This window comes from Phyllostomus discolor, chromosome 14, assembly GCF_004126475.2.
Source record: "Phyllostomus discolor isolate MPI-MPIP mPhyDis1 chromosome 14, mPhyDis1.pri.v3, whole genome shotgun sequence".
NCBI lineage: Eukaryota > Metazoa > Chordata > Mammalia > Chiroptera > Phyllostomidae > Phyllostomus > Phyllostomus discolor.
The window spans coordinates 5,668,806-5,686,807 of record NC_040916.2 but is presented as its reverse complement, the minus strand read 5'-3'; the positions used below and the strand labels follow the sequence as shown (position 1 = coordinate 5,686,807).

The 18,002-nt window shown below is 41.0% G+C and overlaps 1 protein-coding gene across 13 annotated transcripts in view; it reads right to left on the bottom strand.

Annotated features, from left to right (window-relative positions):
• SRGAP2 (SLIT-ROBO Rho GTPase activating protein 2) overlaps nt 1–18,002 on the bottom strand; it is a 244,862-nt gene that overhangs the window by 76,724 nt on the left and 150,136 nt on the right. For 12 of the 13 annotated variants that reach the window (XM_028530820.2, XM_036015602.1, XM_036015603.1 and 9 more), the window contains exon 5: nt 257–319. In XM_028530820.2, coding sequence (XP_028386621.1) covers nt 257–319 — 63 coding nt within the window. Of the gene's footprint in view, nt 1–256; nt 320–5,469; nt 5,474–18,002 lie in introns of those variants that run through there. The other variant, XM_036015605.1, reaches the window with a different exon arrangement.

The following is an 18,002-nucleotide window of genomic DNA, read 5'->3' as shown; positions in this document are numbered from 1 at the left end:
TGGTGACCTAAGGCTCGGCTGGTCTCTAGGTCTCTAGCAGCCACAGTTGAAAGGGATCTTTTTTTGAGAAAGGTTTTTGGCTCATTCTGGTTTGAAAATGGGTGTGTAAAAAGAGATGGGTGGAGGCACCCTCAAAGGGGACCATGCACTGTCCTCAACCTCGGCTCAGTTCTGTTGCTGACGTGACTATGGCCACAGACTGCCAAATGCTCCTTCCCTCTGCTTGTTAAAGAGCCAGACAACCCATCTGATTTACCGAGTAGAGCTCATTCAGGACCTTCATCAAATCATCTTGGAGCTGCTGGCCGACTTCTTTACTCTGCAACAAAAGAGGAATGAAGGTTAATTGGGAAACAGAAGGAGGAAGGAGGGGGCAACAGAGGCAAAAGCAGCACTGGCTCTACAAATAACACAGACTCAATTAAGGCCCACTATTTAATCTAGCAAATCAGATAACCACTCCGATCAGACCCAATTATGGTCAGATTACTCAAAGAATTTTAATAAAATGAAATGTTGCCCCTTCTATAGCCTAGCAAAGGCAATCGTTGTGGAGGAAAAATGGGTCTAGTCTTGATTTCTCAATTAGTCCCCAAAGAACAGGGCCGAAAGCCACAATCCTACTTAGTAACTGTTGTTAGGTGGAACAAGTTTTCTTGGAGACTCTGAGAACTGTGGAGGAAAGTAAGGTATAAAATAGGATGAGATCAGAAGAAGTATATAAGCATCCAAAGACTTCAGGCCCTGGCTGGTGTAGCTCAGTGGACTGAGCACGCGTCTGTGAACCAAAGCGTCGCTGGTTCAATTTCCAATCAGGGCACATGCCTGGGTTGCAGGCCACGTCCCCCCAGTATGGGGTGTGAGTACACATTCATATTTCACTCCCCCTCTTTCTCCCTCCCTCCCCTTCTCTCTAAAAATAAATAAATAAAATCTTAAAAAAAAACCCCAAGGACTTCAAAATGCCCAACTAAAAAGGAACCTTCAAGCAAGAAGAAATTAGGCCCCTTTCTTGCTCTATCTCAACCCCAACACCAAGGGCAGTGGTACCCCAATGTAGACTGGTTGTGCGATGAGCTACGATGTTACTCATGCTAATAATACATGTTAAGGGGTTGCCAACTGGTTAATCCTGAGCAGTGGTGGCTCTCAGGTTCTTTGCTGCTTGTCACTCAGAACTGGCATCTAACTGCACCAGACAGAACAGTCGAAATCGAGAAGAATGAGGGCACAGAAGGAAGAGCCCTTGCCTTCTATATGAGTGTTTTATGCCACGCCCCAAAGAGCAGGAAATTAAACTGATTGGCATTACTGGGCCTCTGAGAAGGGAGCCTTCATTTTATCTTCTACCAGCTCCTTTTAGTTCTTTTCTAGTAAAAATCAGATACCACCGCCTTCTTACCAGAAGGCATAACACTACTCCGGGCACTGCTCAGTTCCCTGGCAAATAAAGGTCTTGCATGTCAGACACACAATCACTGAAGATCTTGCTGTTTTCAAAATGTATGACTTTAAGAATACTTTTTTCTGACTACAAAAGGAATAAGTTTATTGTAATACATAAAACAGTTAAAAAAACCTAAAAAAAAAAAAAAAAAAGAAAAAGAAAAAGTAACCCCCACTAAGAAATCACCACTCTAGACTTTGTTACATATTTTTCTAATCTTCTGTGATTTTCATGAGATTGGGATTACATTATACACATATAACTTATCACTTAAATACATGTTGTAAACATTTCCTTACACATTCTTCTCTTCTATAACATCACAATAGATTATATTGACATAGCTCCTATTCTGGGATGTTCACTTTGTTTGCAAATATTTTTGATAGAACAAGCTGTAATTAAATCACTTGTGTATATAATCTATGCATACCTTTCATTATTTTCTCCTAGAAGTAACACTGTTGAGCCAAAGACTATTTACTTATATCATTAAATTGCCCTTGAACAACCACTGTACATTTAAAATACCACCAGAAACTTTTAAGAATGCTATTTCACTTTTTGATCTTGACAATTTGATATGGTATCCTACTGTAATTTGCAGTCCTTTGGTTCTAGTGGACCTCAACTTCTAAAAATTTTAAAAATATTTTATTTATTTATTTTAGAGAGGAGTAGGAGGAGAAAAGTGTGAGAGAAACATCAATTGGATGCCTCTCGCACACCCCCAACTGGGGACCCGGCTGCTCAATCCACTGAGCTACACCGTCCAGGGCAAGCTTGAAATTTTAAAAAAAATTTTTATCGGTCATTTTCATTTTTTGTTTATACTCTGCCACTTTTCCATTATGGAATCAAGTATGAAATAACATGTGATTTCTGCTGAGTTGACATGAATTTGTAACCCTGGTAGTGTGGAAAAGGGTGGAAGGGGCCCTGAATTAGCAATCACAAGTCTTCTATTCCAGTTCCTTCACCATCAAGAAGTAACTTCGGACAACTCGGTTCATCTCTCTAAGCCTGTGTTTTCCTTTCCATAAAATAAAAGTCTTTGGCGTAAACATTCTTTAAGGTCTTTTCCAACCTCTGCCATTCAATGATTCTTTATGATCTTTTGTCTGGCTTCTTGCGTCTGTGTTAGATTCAAACATCACCCACTTAAGGATATGGCTGGTCGGTTTCACTCCCTAGAGTGGAAAATAATCAGGGACCAAGGTGCTCTATAAAATGGATGGCTTCGGGGGTTATCTGGCCAACCTTCAATTTACCATTTCCAATGCCCCTCAACCTTTGGAAGAAGCCACAAGAGGAAATGAGTTTTATTTGGACCACAGGTGGCAAACACAAGGTCCTCAGGCCAAGTCTGCCCCTCCACCTTGTTTCTACCCGGTGACAGCACCGAGCTCTCCATTAACTGTTAAAGAAGTAGTTACATTTATACAGCCCTAAAATTACCTTCAGCCCTTTGAAGGCAACCTCGAGGCTGATGTGGCCCCCGGTGAAAATGAGTTTGACACATCTGATCTAGGAGCTCACATACCAGCCTCTCCTTTCCACCGCAAGGACAGCTGAAGCTCCACTGAAGCAGCAGAGGTTCCAAGGAGGTGAAGGGAGGCAAAATGACTGACCGACCAGCCCCAGAGTCAGCAACAAGGCCAGGAAGTAATCATGATTATCACTTGCAAGCGCCCTGCCCTCCTACCTCTGGACCAACTCCTCCTGCCAGTCTCCCACCCTCCCTTACCACCTCCTTATTAAATGGCCGAGATTACAGGAGAAAGCTCCCAGTCCTCTACCTTGTTGCTTACCCATGGCATAAATAACTCAGCCCCCAGAGGAGGGGATGGGGTGGGGAGAAAAAACATAACCAATAAAACAGCAATTAAGCCCAGGCAGATGTTTCCTTTCATGTACTACTGATTAGCTGGAAAAGGACCAGCTCAACTATTATCCCTGTTTATTTGAACAGGCTGCTGAAGGGGATCCTGACTTCAGGCTCCCCTCTGGCTGAGGGCTGGGCCAGGGACACATGTGTAGCTAGCACAGTTAAAGTGTCCGATAAAGCCGCCAGCAAGCCCCCAGCAATCCAGAGCAATTCTGACTCACAGAGAGGCAGGAAACAGCCAGCACTTCTCCTTTCACAGATGAAAACGGCCGTCCATTTTCTATTTCAGAAACCTTAACTGTGTGCCTTTGGTGGCAAGCATGGCCCCAGTGTCCCAGGAAGGGCTTCTGTGCTGGCTGCTGTGGCGGAGTTGTCAGAACTGAGGAACTATGAGGGGACCCCACCCAAAGACAAGGAGGACATTTATTCCTCGGAACAACAAAACCTGCTGAGACCATGTACATGACCGAAGACCGTAGAGCCTTTCCCTTCTCTATTGAAAAAGCAAGGGGTTTCTAGGCAGGAAAGAAGGAGAATTTACAGAGCAGTCTTTGTGTGCTATCACACAGCCCGCATCTCTTCTTTAAAATTTCTTGGAAGAGAATGAGTCATCTAAACATTGCAGGAAACCAACTAGAAGTTGAGGGAAAAAATTACTTTGGGCGAGGTTTTTCTCTTAAATGTTTGCATAGTAATCTTTGCTTGAAAAAAAAAGATGCCTAAATTTAGAAAAGAGATGTGACACAATTAACAAAGCTGGTCCTATGGGATAGGAAGTGCAACGGTGTGCTCAGGCAGGGATCTTTTATCCTGAAACTCACCACAACCCTCTGGCCAGAGTGTGTTTCACAGGGGCCCCCACTCTGCCTGCTGCTGCGGTGGGGCTGATCTGAAGGCAGTGGGATTGCAACAGCTCCTGCCAGCTGTGTGCTTACAAAATGGTAGGGAATCCTCCTTTTCCAACAGATAACAGCATAGCACAACAGAACTGAATTGCTCAGCCTCACTTCCGCAAGGCTAACGTTGCAAAGCCTTCTCACTCACCGAAAGGACAGAGCAGAAAAAATGGAAGGAAACATGAGGCTACATGGTCTGGGCTGCCGGGACACTAGGCTGGTCACTCATCTTAGCCTCACTACACTTCCTGAGCTTGGATGGGTTCGTCTATTAGCATTTCCCAAAGAACACTGATTATAGAAAGGCTTTAAAACCAATCCTCATCAGGGAGATACTACAAAGCTGTATTATTCTACAGGCACAATAGTACTCCCTATTTGTATGAAAGAGAAAAACAAGAGGAAGGCACGTCTCTGCCATGTGGTGAGAGCTAATTTCAGCCCAGTCCCAAGGCCGAGTCTGTCAGCAGGTAGAACCAGGGTCATTTAGTTCTCTGTCGATGAGCCCGTGTCAGCAGTTTTCAAAAAAAAAAAAAAAAAAGTCAAGGGCAGAGATCTCCTTCCATCAGTGCTAGTATACCTTCCCCAATCCAAAGACACTTCTGAGACCAACTGTTAAAAAAAAAAAGTTTGAAACTGAATTTACATTTTATAGATTTCAGAGGGAAGGGACATAAGCCCCACATGAACCTCTGGCAGCTGAAGCACCGCAGATGCAGAGTGACCCTCTACTTCAGGGGCAACTCACTAACACTTCAAAGAGGCCAAGTTTCATGAGCTGGAGATTTGCCTGAACTGCTTTGGTGGGGAGGGCAGGGGTAAAAGGAGCAGCTGTTTGGTACCAGGGCCAGTGCTAGGTGATGGTGGGCACTGTCCTCTCCCCAACCCAACTCAGTGCATCAAAACAGGTGGTACAGAGTGACCGTCATGGGTAGTGGGTCGTGATCCTAGAGCTCAGAGCCCAGGAAGGCCTTCTGGATTTCCCCCTGGCCGCACTCCTTGTGTATGTGTAGAAGGACTCTCTATGCAGCCTTCACTCCCTGATTAAGATACCACATGATGATGGTTCTAGGAAAGCTGTGCCACAGTTATGGCTTTATAACCTGGAAGCCCAAAGTAGTATAAAATACAAATATACTGAACTGCAAACTTTTTATAGAGACGTAGGCTGAGAGCTGCCACAAGAGGGATACCTGAAGTGTTTTTGCTTTTTAATAGAGCAGGATTTCAAAAGATACCTTTTTAAAACTGCAATCCAGTGTAATACGTTTACAGTAGTACTTATTATGTGCAGTGCATTCTGATATTTCCTATCCTTTTCTTTTCTATTTTTTTGTTAATCATAACTCACCAAGTTCACCTACAATTAATTAATAAGTCATACATATGTCTAAAAACACTGGTACACTATAATTGTGGAATTCATAAAGAAAATAATGGGCTAAGGACTGGAGCCCACCAACCAAGACAGGTGCTAAATGACATGCCCTTTCAAGGTGACAGAGGTAGGTTCATCACTAGATCTTGGCAGGGGGGAAATGCTGGATTTTAAGGAGCGAGCAGTAAAGAGTTTGTTGGCAAACAGAACATCTGTTGTGTCAAGCACTTGTGGTTTGACTAGAAATATAGCAGTATACAAAACAGTTTAAAAGTTTACAATCTACTGAGAAAGATGGATATTAATCTGATGTCTGAGGATACAACTCTTCCAACCTCAGTCATTACCAGAAATGGAATTTCTTAAGTTAGTTTTCCAGTCCAAAAATCAATTTTTTCTATTTCTGCCAAGAGGTTTCCACAGTCTAGCTTGCCAGAAACAAAATCTGATTTAAAAAAAATCTAGCTATTACATAGCAAATCTTTTTTCTTTGAATTTGCCTTTCTAAGTTACTAATAGATATTTCAGGTTATAATGATACTGCCTTGTATAAAAGCAGTCACATTTCATTTTTATAGAATGCCTTGAGCTTGTCAGCACCATGAAAGTTAATCTCACCTGTAACTCCTTTACTCAAAAGGGAACAGGTGCCCTGGCTGGTGTGGCTCAGTGGACTGAGCGCTGGTCTCTAAACTGGAAGGTCACAGGTTCAATTCCCAGTCACGGTACAACACTGGGTTGCTGGCCAGGTCCCCAGCCGGGGGGTGTGTGGGAGGTAACTGATTAATCTCACACATGTTTCTCTCCCCTCTTTCTCTTCCTTTCCTCTCTCTCTAAAAATAAATAAATGAAATCTTTAAAAAACAAAGGGATGGGTGTAGTTCAACTCTCCCTGTGACAAGTCATATTTTTAAAGAAAATGTCAGAACCCTGACACAGTCTGAAATCCAATACTTGTCTCAGAAGCTGCCTTCTGAAACATAACTGGTTTCACAATTAGATTCCTGTTTAATTATCTGAAGAACTTACTAAAAAAAAAAAGAAAGAAAGAAAAGAAAGGAAAAAGGAAAGCAAATTCCAAAGCTAGTAAAATAGGAAGCCATCTAAACAAAACAAATAAAAGAGGGACTATAACTTTTAAAGCATCTTTCTGTTTTCCATGCACCTAGACTATTGCTGAATACATAGCAGCCACAAAATAATTAATTGTTGAATCAATTCGATTCCTTTTTAGTAGACACTGAGCTTTCACATATCAACAAGAATAGAACAATATAGCAGTGTTTTCTTATATACATTATTAAAAGCGAAAACTCCATCGGAAGTTATTCACATGAACTCGCCTCAGGTCAGAGTTCACAGATGAGCCTAAAATGGTGACATGACTTGTCTAGGGTCACATAGCTATTTCGTATCAGGGGTGTTCAACCTTTTGGCGTCTCTGGGCCACACTGGGAGAAGCGTTGTCTTGGGCCACATTAAATACACAAACACTAATGGAAACTGATGAGCAAAAAAGAAGCTTTTAAATAAACTTATGATTTTGTGTTGGGCCTCCGTCACAGCCATCCTGGGCTGCATGCAGCTCACAGGCTGTAGGTTGGACACCCCTGAACCCTGTCTAGGACCACATGCAGTATTGGAAGAGGGTAAAACATGGAGGCTCTAGAACAGGATTTGAATCCTGCTTCCATTCCCCAATCGTATGACTGGGTAAATTATTTAACCACTCTAGTCCTCAGCTTCACATCTATAAAACAGGATAATAAAAAGGTAATCTGTGTAAACTGCTTAAAACAGAATCTAGCACCTAGTATGCTCAGTAAATGTTAGTCATTATTAATGTTAGACTCCAGACCTTTCAATATCACTGGAGTGCTCTTTTCACCACGCAGTGCTGCTTTAAACATGTTCATGACCACATGGGAAGGTCACCAGGAGCTAATGCCCATGCAGGACTGCAGCTAAATCCCTCCGATGGAGGGGCTCCATCAACCTTCAGAAAATAAGAATCTGGTTTTCCTTATGCCTGCTGCTGCACAACCTATTCTCTTCCTCAAGTTCAGTAACAGGCAAAGTAACAATCACCCTGTAAGAAATATGTAATTTTCCTGAGGGGGGGCGGAAGCAAAAACAAACAAAACCAGTAGGTATTTAACAGAAAGGAGGAAATTGGGTAGGTGGGAGGAGGTACAGAAGGAAAATAGGGAAGATAGAATTACTTGCCATCCCTCCAAGTAGATTAAACAGAACAGATGCTTCTCAGCTGCACAACTGGGGCCTTGGTTCAATTGAGTTCATACTTTGCATGCCTAGAGGTGAGAGCTCCCTACAGACTAGGTCAGTGAAAACAAAGACTGCCCATTACCAAGTTTAATGAAATCCACAAGCTTTCTCCGCTCAGACACTTGTTTCTGAAAGCCATTTCCTCAAGGTTTTACCAGAAGTTCTAGAATGTATGAGTAGTCAGACTTGATAACCACCATGATGCTAGTGGCTGTGGGAGAGAAGCCATTCTTTGGCATGACAGCAAATCCCATGGATCCATCTCTTACCTTCCGTGGACTCTCATACTCTGTTAGCCCTGACCTGAGCCTCTTGTCAGGGAAATTTGACAAGACTTGTCACACGCAATTTGAACAAGACTGAGTCCCGCTGGGCTGGAGCAGGAAAAAGCTGAAGGCCCCTCTGCTCTCCCAAGGCCACAGACGGGACAGTCTGAAACATAATCCTTGAACAATCTGAATGTTCCACCATGGTTGTTTCAATCTCCTGAAATGGCCATTTCTAATACTAAGAAAGAAAGTTGAAAACAACATCCCTTAAAAGGAGAGACAATCAAGTCTGAGGTTTCATTTCTTAATTCACTACTGTGATCCTTTTCTTTTTTTTTTTTTTTTTAAGTTGCTAATTCTAAACATGTTTATCGAAAAAGACTTAATTTATATTCCAGCCATCTAGACTATCCCAAGGTATAGTTTTTTTTTTGTTTTTTTTTTAACATTTTTAAATATATTTTATTGATTATGCTATTACAGTTGTCCCATTTCCCCCCTTCTCTCCCCTCCACCCTGTACCCTCCTCCTACCCACATTTCCCCCTTTAGTTCATGTCCATGTGTCATACTTATAAGTTCTTTAGTTTCTACATTTCCCGTACTATTCTTGCCCTCCCCCTATCTATTTTCAACCTACATTCTATGCTACTTATTCTCTATACCTTTTCCCCCTCTCTCCTGCTCCCACCCTCCTGCTGCTAACCCTCCACGTGATCTCCATTTCTGTGGTTCTGTTCCTGTTCTAATTGTTTACTTAGTTTCTTTTGGTTTTGCTTTAGGTGTGGTTGTTAATATTTGTGAGTTTGCTGTTCTTTTACTATACATGTCTTTTCTTTATCTTCTTTTCTTAGATAAGTCCCTTTAGCATTTCATAAAATAAGGGCTTGGTGATGATGAACTCCTTTAACTTGACCTTATCTGAGAAGCACTTTATCCGCCCTTCCATTCTAAATGAGAGCTTTGCTGGATAGAGCAATCTGGGATGTAGGTCCTTGTCTTTCATGACTTGGAATATTTCTTTCCAGCCCCTTCTTGCCTGTAAGGTCTCTTTGGAGAAATCAGCTGACAATCTGATGGGAACTCCTTTGTAGGTGACTGTCCCCTTACCTCTTGCTGCTTCTAGGATTCTCTCCTTCGTTTTTACCTTGGCTAATGTAATTATGATGTGCCTTGGTGTGTTTCTTCTTGGGTCCAACTTCTTTGGGGCTCTCTGAGCTTCTTGGATTTCTTGGAAGACTGTTCCCTTTGCCAGATTGGGGAAGTTCTCCTTTATTATTTGTTCAAATATGTGCTCAATCTGTTGCTTTTTCCCCTTCCGATTCTGGTACCCCTATAATTCGGATATTGGAACGTTTAAAGGTGTCTTGGATGCTCTTAATCTTTTCCTCAATTTTTGAATTCTTATTTCATCATGCTTCCTGCTTGGTTGATTCTATCTTCCTTCTGGTCCACTGTATTGTTTTGAGACTCATATTCCTTCCTTTCACTGTTGGCTCTCCTCCGCGTGTCTTCCTGCATCTGTTTTATGGTAATCTGCATTCTTTCATCTAAATTGCGCCCAAAATCAACCAGTTCCGTGAGCTTTCTGATCACCAGTGTTTTGAACTGCGCATCTGATAGATTGGCTAATTCTTGGTCGCTCAAAAGGATGAGTCCTGGGGGACTGATCTGCTCTGTTGAAAACATGGGTTTTTTTTCCCCCCCGTCTCTCCTTTTTTTTTTTTCCAGTCTCTGTGATCCTTTTCTTGGCTAATTTCTCTCTCTAACTCTTTTGGATAATTTTTCAATGGGAGTGTAATAATATCTTCAGGTCCTGATCTCTCGTGCCCAAGCATTTCTTGAGGTTATATTGAGGATGAGTGCTCACCCATCTCCCAGGCAGCACACTAAAGGCATAGAAATGGTGTCTAAATGACTGTGGCACTGGGTAGACCGGGGCACAGAAGACGAAAGACACAAAGGCAAACAGGCAACATGAGAGCACAAATCTCTCAGCAGTTGTAAAATGAACTCTGGAGGAAAAACAATCAATGGTTTGAAACTAGGCAAGAAGGAAAAAAAAATAGAGCCAGATGATAAGGTTCTTGCAAGCATATGCCTTCCTACAATAAAAAATACCAGGAGCTGGGGATGAGAAGAATGCCTGTGTGGCTCCCAGATGGCTGGGAGGAGAATGGAAGAACAGGAGTTAAAAGAGCTCATCTGAAAGTTGGCAGCATGAACACAGACAGGAGGGTGGCCTGGGAGAAAGTTAGAGTCAGCAGCACTGGTCCGGAAATGCCGAGGGCACTGGGGAAATTGCTGATTAAATACTTTAAGAAAGAGGAACCCAGCAGCAAAGTCAATTCATTGAAGGATCTGTGTAGTTTTAGTACTACTTTTGCAGTAGCTTTAGGATCGCACTGTCAAGGAAGAAAAAGAGCTCCCAGAAGGTTCAGTGATGGAGAGAGCATATTCTTGACACTCCAGGTGCCCGAGTTGGACCCAAGAGGAGCGTAAAGCCCACTCTAGGAGACTGGGTGGAGTTCTTCACTGGCAGAGAATTAGAATGCATTGCTCTGGGGCTGGGGTGGAGAGCTGAGTCCGGGGAGCTTTCTTCAGCTACCGTGGTGGTCTGTAGCCTTCTGTCCTTGTCCACACTACTGTCCACATGTGCAGTGTGCAGCCCCTCCCATCAGTCAAGGTCCACATACAGTTAAGAAAAATCTATATCCTTGGAGAAAGGCACCTTCCCCTCTTGCTAGCACTTCATCCCCAGTGAAAAATCACTGAAGTGTGGGAAGGAAAACGTTCAGTTTGGAACTGGTGATTTCCAATCTCCAGCTCTCATTTCCCACCCAAGAGCGTCAATGTTTCCTCTTCAATTCGGCCTTTATAAATGCTTCAGGTACACTTGAAAAGGATGTGTATCTGGCTGCAGTTGTTGGGCACAGTGCCCAGGTATGTTATTTAGGCAAACTGATCATCTTTTTGTCTAGTTGTTTAATCATCCACTAAAGTGGGTATAGTACATCTCCCAGTGGGGTTGATGATTGTCTATTTCTCCTTTTAATTCTGCCCATCTTTAATTTACATACTTTAGAATTTTGTTATTAAGTATATACCTCTTCCTGGTAACCCAAATCTTTAATTATTATGACATGTCCCTCTTTATCTCAAATGATACTTTTTGCATTAAAATCTACTTGGTCTGATTTTATCCGAGCTCTCTTTCCATCCTTTTGATTTGAATGCTTCTATATCCTTATATTCAAGGTGTGTCTCTTCTCGTATAAGCAACGTACACTTCACTTTTGTTTATTTAAAATCTGTCTGATAATCTGTTTTCTAATTTTACATGACCCCATTCACACTTGTCATTACTGATAAATTTAGGTTTAAATCCATCCACAGGCTATATGCTATTTGTTCTACCTGTCTCTACAGTCCCCTTCCCTCTAATTTTTACCCTTTTTCCTTCCACTTTAAAAACATTCAGTGAAAGTCATTCTTTTAGCACATTCTAAACGTTTAGATACAGAGTCTGCAACCACCACCGTAATGAAGACACAGAACAGTTCCATCATCCACCAAAATTACCTCCCGTGCTACCCCTTTCCTTCGTCAGTCTGACTCTCCTCCACCGCCAACTCCCCGAAGCCGCTGCGCAGCTCCACACCCCTGCAGTCCCCCTTCTCGTACACTGTTTGGAGATACCATGTGTCTAGTGATAACCTTAAAGTACAACGTATATATCCTTGACTTGCCCAAGTCAAATATAAATTGTGCTCTTTACCACTGTCTGGACAACACTGTTAGACCTATTTTCCGAATCCCATCTAGACACAGATTCTGTTGTTGCCATTTACATTAATTTTATATACAGGGGTGGACAAAAGTAGGTTTACAGTTGTGACAATGGGAAACAGAGTTCATTCTTGTATTATTATATATTAATTTGTACTTTCCCATAAGAATTACTCTAAACCTGCATTTGCCCATCCCTGTATGCTTAAAACCCCAACATTAGATTTTTTTTCCCAACCCACAGACTTTATTCAGACTTAAGCCACTGTTCTGCTTGTCCTTGTAGTAACAGTTTCTCAGGTTCAGGTCCAATCCAAGATCACCTGCCACCTTTCAGCTGTCATGTCTCTTCAGCCCTCCTTCATCCGGATCAGTCTTAGTCTCTCTTCGTCCTCTCAACGTGGACATTTTGAAGAGTCCGGGCCAGTTATTTTGTAGTGTCGCTCTATTTCGGTTTGTCTGATATTTCCTTTGATTCAGGTCATGGATAGGTGGTAGGAATATCCCAGAAGTGATGCTGTGTTCTTCTCATTGATCTTATCAGGTAGCAGGCCACAGTGACTTGTCTCCATACTGGTGATGTTAACTTGGATCACCAACTCCTGGACATGCCCTCCAAGTTTCTCTGCTGTAAAGTTACCATTTTCCCCTTTACATTAAGTAACTAACCTGTGAAGAGATTATGTGAAGTTATGTGAGTATCCTATTTCTTTTTTTAGAATATTTTATTGATTATGCTATTACAGTTGTCCCATTTTTTCTCCCCTTTATTCCCCTCTGCCTTGTAACTCCCCGCCCCCCAGCATTCCTCCACTTAGCTCACATCCATGGGTCACACATAAAGTTCTTTAGCCTCTCCATTTCCTGTACTATTCTTAACCTCCCCCTGTCTATTTTGTACCTACCATTTATGCTTCTTATTCCCTGTACCTTTTTTCCCATTCCCCCCTACCCCTCTGCTGATAACCCTCTATATGATCTCTATTTCTGTGAATCTGTTCCTATTCTAGTTGTTTGCTTAGTTCATTTTTGTTTTTTTTTAAGGTTCAGTTGTTGATAGTTGTGAGTTTGTTGTCATTTTGCTGTCTGTATTTTTTATCTTTTTCTTAGATAAGTCCCCTTAATGATGAACTCCTTTAACTTGATCTTATCTGGGAGGTACTTTATCTGGCCTTCCATTCTAAATGATAAATTGCTGCATAGAGCAATCTTGGATGTAGGTCCTTGCCTTTCATGACTTGGAATACTTCTTTCCAGCCCCTTCTTTCCTGTAAGATTTCTTTTGAGAAATCAGCTGATGGTCTTATGGGAACTCGTTTGTAACTGTCTCCTTTTCTCTTGCTGCTTTTAAGAGTCTCTCCTTATCTTTAATCTTGGGTAATGGAATTATGATGTGACTTGGTGTGTGCTTCCTTGGGTACAACTTCTCCTGGACTCTCTGAGCTTCCTGGACTTCCTGGAAGTCTGTTTCCTTTGGCAGAATAGGGAAGTTCTCCATTATGTTTTCAAATAAGTTTTCCATTTCTTGTTCTTCCTCTTCTCCTTCTGGCAACCCTATGATTCAGATGTTGGAATGTTTAAAGTTATCCTGGAGGTTCTAAGCCTCTCCTCATTTTTTTTGAAGTCTTGTTTCTTCATTCTGCTCTGGTTGGATGTTTATTTGTTCCTTCTAGTCCAAACTATTGATTTGAGTCCCATTTTCCTTCCTATCACTGTTGGTCCCCTGTACATTTTCCTTTATTTCACTTTGCATAGCCTTCACGTCTTCCTCTATTTTGCAACCATACTCAACCGTTTCTGTGACCATCCTGATTACCAGTGTTTTGAATTCTGCATCTGATAGGTTGTCTCTCTCTTCATCAAAAATGTAAATTTCCCTAGTCATGTCCTTTCTGTTACTGAAAAGACATGAGCAATGATGCCTCAGTGGCAATGAGCACACCTAGTCTGAAGCTCTCCAGTTTTACTATCACTCCTCACTGAAAAGAAAAAGAGGTCCTTAGCAAAATGGCTGGGTCCCATTTTACTAAGAGTAAATGGGAGAGTAAGCCTGGACCATCTTGTGCCAGAAGTAAGAATGTGTTCAAAGAATGGCAGGCACAGGAGCCAGCTTGAGGGAGCTCCCACTGGCCAAATCTGGGACAATCTGAGTACCAAAATCCTACCTTTCAGTTCATTAATTTTTTATTCAGTTTTGCCTAATCAGATGCTTAATCTACACATTGAGCTCTTTATTAAAGTTACTATATATTTCAGTACTAAATTTCCTGTTTGATTCTCCTTTTAATATGGAGATAAAATTCCCATCCTATATAATTCACCATATTAAAGTGTACAATTCAGGGGTTTCTAGTATATTCACTAGGTTGTGCCACAATTACCACTATCTAATTCCAGAACATTTCATCACCCAAAAAGAAACCTCATACATGTTAGTAGTCACTCCAACCACTAATCTGCTTTCTGTTTCAGTGGAATTACCCATTTTGGAGATGTGCTATAAACAGAATCATACAGTATGTATCTGACTTCTTTCACTTAGCATACAGTTTTCAAAGTTTGTCCACGGTGTAACATATACTAGTACTTTCTTTTTATGGCTTAGTAACACTTCATTGTATGATTATGCCACACTTTGTTTATCCATTCATCAGCTGATGAATATTTGGATGTTTCCACTTTTTGGTTACTATGAATAGCACTGCCATAAACATTTATGTAAAAATTGTTGTGTGAGCGTATTTCTGATTCTCTCGGGTATGGCTCTAGGAGTGAAATTTGTTGGGTGATTAATTCTATGCTTAAGTTTTTGCATAAGTTGCCTAAGTTTTTAAGGAACCGCCGCACTGGTTTTCAGAGCATCTGCATTGTTTTACAATCCCACCAGCACTGTATGAGGGTTCTGATTTCTCTACCAACACTTCTCTTGTTTTTCTTTTCTAATTATAGCTGTCCTAGTGGGTAGCAAATGCTATTTCGTTGTGATTTTAACTCGCCATTCTCTAATGACTAGTAACATTGAGTGTCTTTTCATGTGTGTGTTTGGCCACTTGTATAAGTTTTTTTCTTTTTAACTGGGTTGTTTTTCTTTTGTTACGAAAATATAAGAGTTCTTTATATATTCTGGACATTAGATCCTTATCAGATAAATGATTTGAAAATATTTTCTCTCATTCTATAGGTTGTCTTTTCATTTTTCAATAGTGTCCTTTGAAGTAGAGAAGTTTACAATTTTGACAAAGTTCAATTTATGTATTCTTTTGTTGCTTGTGTTTTCATGTCATATCTAAGAAACTGTTATCTAATCCAAGGTCACAAAGATTTATACCTATGTTTTTTTCTTTTAAGGGTTTTAGCTCTTACATTTACATCTTTGATCCATTTTAAGTTGTTTGATTCTTTTCTATAGTTTTCAGTTGTTATTACTATTTGATTTCATAAACATACTAAATATAAAATTTGTCTGATAACCATTACAGGGTTGTCAGCGAGTCTGTTGTTTTTCCTACAAGCACTGTATATACAAAAGAATGAGAGAGAGAGAGAGAGAGAGATATTAGGCCTAGGACCATAGTATGTTCCACTAAAGATGATGTAAATTTGCTTCTCACCAGTAACTATTCTAGATCACCGTAATCCAATTAGAAATGAAGATGATTTAAAGGTAGACCACTGAAGTCTATTTCTAATTCACCATTCTAAACTGTATCCCTGTGGGGTCCCAAAGCCTGAGGAAGTTTACCAGGGCTCCCACTCTTTTGCCTTCAATTCCAATTTTTATCCTGCTAGCCCTAGAAGGCTATTAAAAGCTCTTCTCAGCTTCTTGGCCCTCAGTGTCTTTTCTAGAACAGGAGATACCTTTGGGGGTAAAGAAGCTCCAAGGAAGCAGAAGGGCTGAATTACCTTAGCTGTCATTTGTAGCAGCATAACTCAAAGCTTAAATTTTGAAGACAGAAATTATTTTATGTTTATGTGCAGCCCACACCAGGTCTGGTGTGATGTTGGCTACCTAATAACTACTAAAATATGCCTTGTATGAAAGAATGGATACTGCCGAAAGCAAAGGCTTATCACATTTATGTTTTTCTTTAAAAGATTTTACTTATTTATTTTTAGAGAGAGGGGGAGGGAGAAAGAGAGGGAGAAAAACATCAATGTGTGAAAGATACATCTACTGGTTGTCTCGCACACACCCCCAGCTGGAGACCTGGTCTGCAACCCAGGCATGTGCCCTGACTGGGAATCAAACCAGCGATGCTTTGGTTCTCAGGCTGGCATTGACTCCACTAAGCCACACCCAGCCAAGGCCACATTTGTTTTTTAAAGTGACTCATTTCCCAAGGACATGGTAACCAAAGTATTCTGGTAAAACAAAAGAGAAGAATGTCTGAGGTTTTAAATATGGTTCCTCATTACTTCCTTAAGAGCTCTTCAAAAACCACAATCCAAAGGCAGGAGGGGGCTGAATCTACCTACTATAAAGGACACTGTGAAATTAGCTATAGTAGTGGAGAATCCAGATTCAGACCCCAGGCATTCATTGGTGACCCAAAGTCCACCAAATGCAGGGATTACACATAGAATTCTAAAAATAAGCACATATTAAACTCTTACATGGAGCCATTTGGGGGCTGAGGAAGGTTTGGCCATCTAGTTCCAGGGACCTACCTACGTGAGGACGTCAGTTTCACCAGCTATCCCAAATTATTTAACAGCACACTAGCAAAAAATGGAAAGAAGGAATCACTGACTTCTAATTTTCTCCCCAGTAAGTGGCCATATGCTGATTTCTCCTTCATGGTATGCCTAACATCTGTCACTGTTTCATTCCTCCTGCCACCACTACAACATTGCAGGCCCTTCTTATCCTTTCCCTGGATTAGAGGCCCAACCGTTCTGAAACAACAGCTCTATTATATCATTTTCCTATGAATAAAACCCTCCAAGGGTCCCAAATGCTCTCAGAATGAAGTTCAAACTCCTTGGCCAAGCATCCAGGGCTCTTTTCAGCTTTGTTTCAACTACTTTGCTCATAAATACTCTGATTTAACTAAACTATTTTGCTCACCACCCTCTGAAGGGTCCCCATCCATTCCTGTGCTCTTTTTTTGTCCTGAAGCCTGTTCCTTCCACACAGAATGCCCTTCCACTCCAACTCCCCCTCCACACTCACAAACTCTTCCATTTCTAATTATGAAATCATTTTCATTCACTAAAAGTGCAGCTCAAATTTTACCTCTCTACTTTCTGCAGGTAAAGCATTTAGAATCATGCCTGGTATAGCTTAAATCTTCAAAATTCTGTTTTAAAAATTGTTGTTCTATCACAGTTATCCCAATTTTCCCTCATTGCTCTCCCCTGACGGCCCCACAGTCAATCCCCGCCCTATTGTCCACGGTCAAGGGTTGCTTATACTGTTCAATGATTAGGCCCTTCTCCTCCTCACGCACCTTACGCCCTTCCCTCCTCCCCTTAGGTCGCTGTCTGTCTCTTTGTTGTTTCCATGCCTCTGGTTCTATAAATCTTCAAAATTCTTTTTTGAAAAGTGGGTGGTTGGGTGTGGGGGGGGTATAATTTTCAATCAGTGGTGATATGGAAATTATATCTTTTTTTTCAAATATTAAACTGTGCCTTGCCTCACACTATATATAAAAATTGGTGACATGGAATGGCTCAGAGACCATAATGTGAAAGACAAAGCTAAGACTTTTAGGTAATACAATGGAGTACCTTCAAGATCTTAAGGGTAGGAAAGGTTTTCTTAAACATGACAGAAAAAAGCACTAACCATAGAGGAAAGCAACCACAGCTACACTAAAATTATGAACTTTTACTAACCAATAAAAACCATGAAAAAGTATAGACAAGGCTCAGTGTAGAAGAACATATGTCTACACATATAACTAATAAAAGAAGTAATACTTGGAATGGGCACTTCACAAAAAATATATCTAAATGATCAATAAAAATAAAAAAAGGCCCTCAAACTCATTAGTAATCAGATAAATACAAATTAAAACTAATATGACAGTAGCTAAACTTAAAACAGT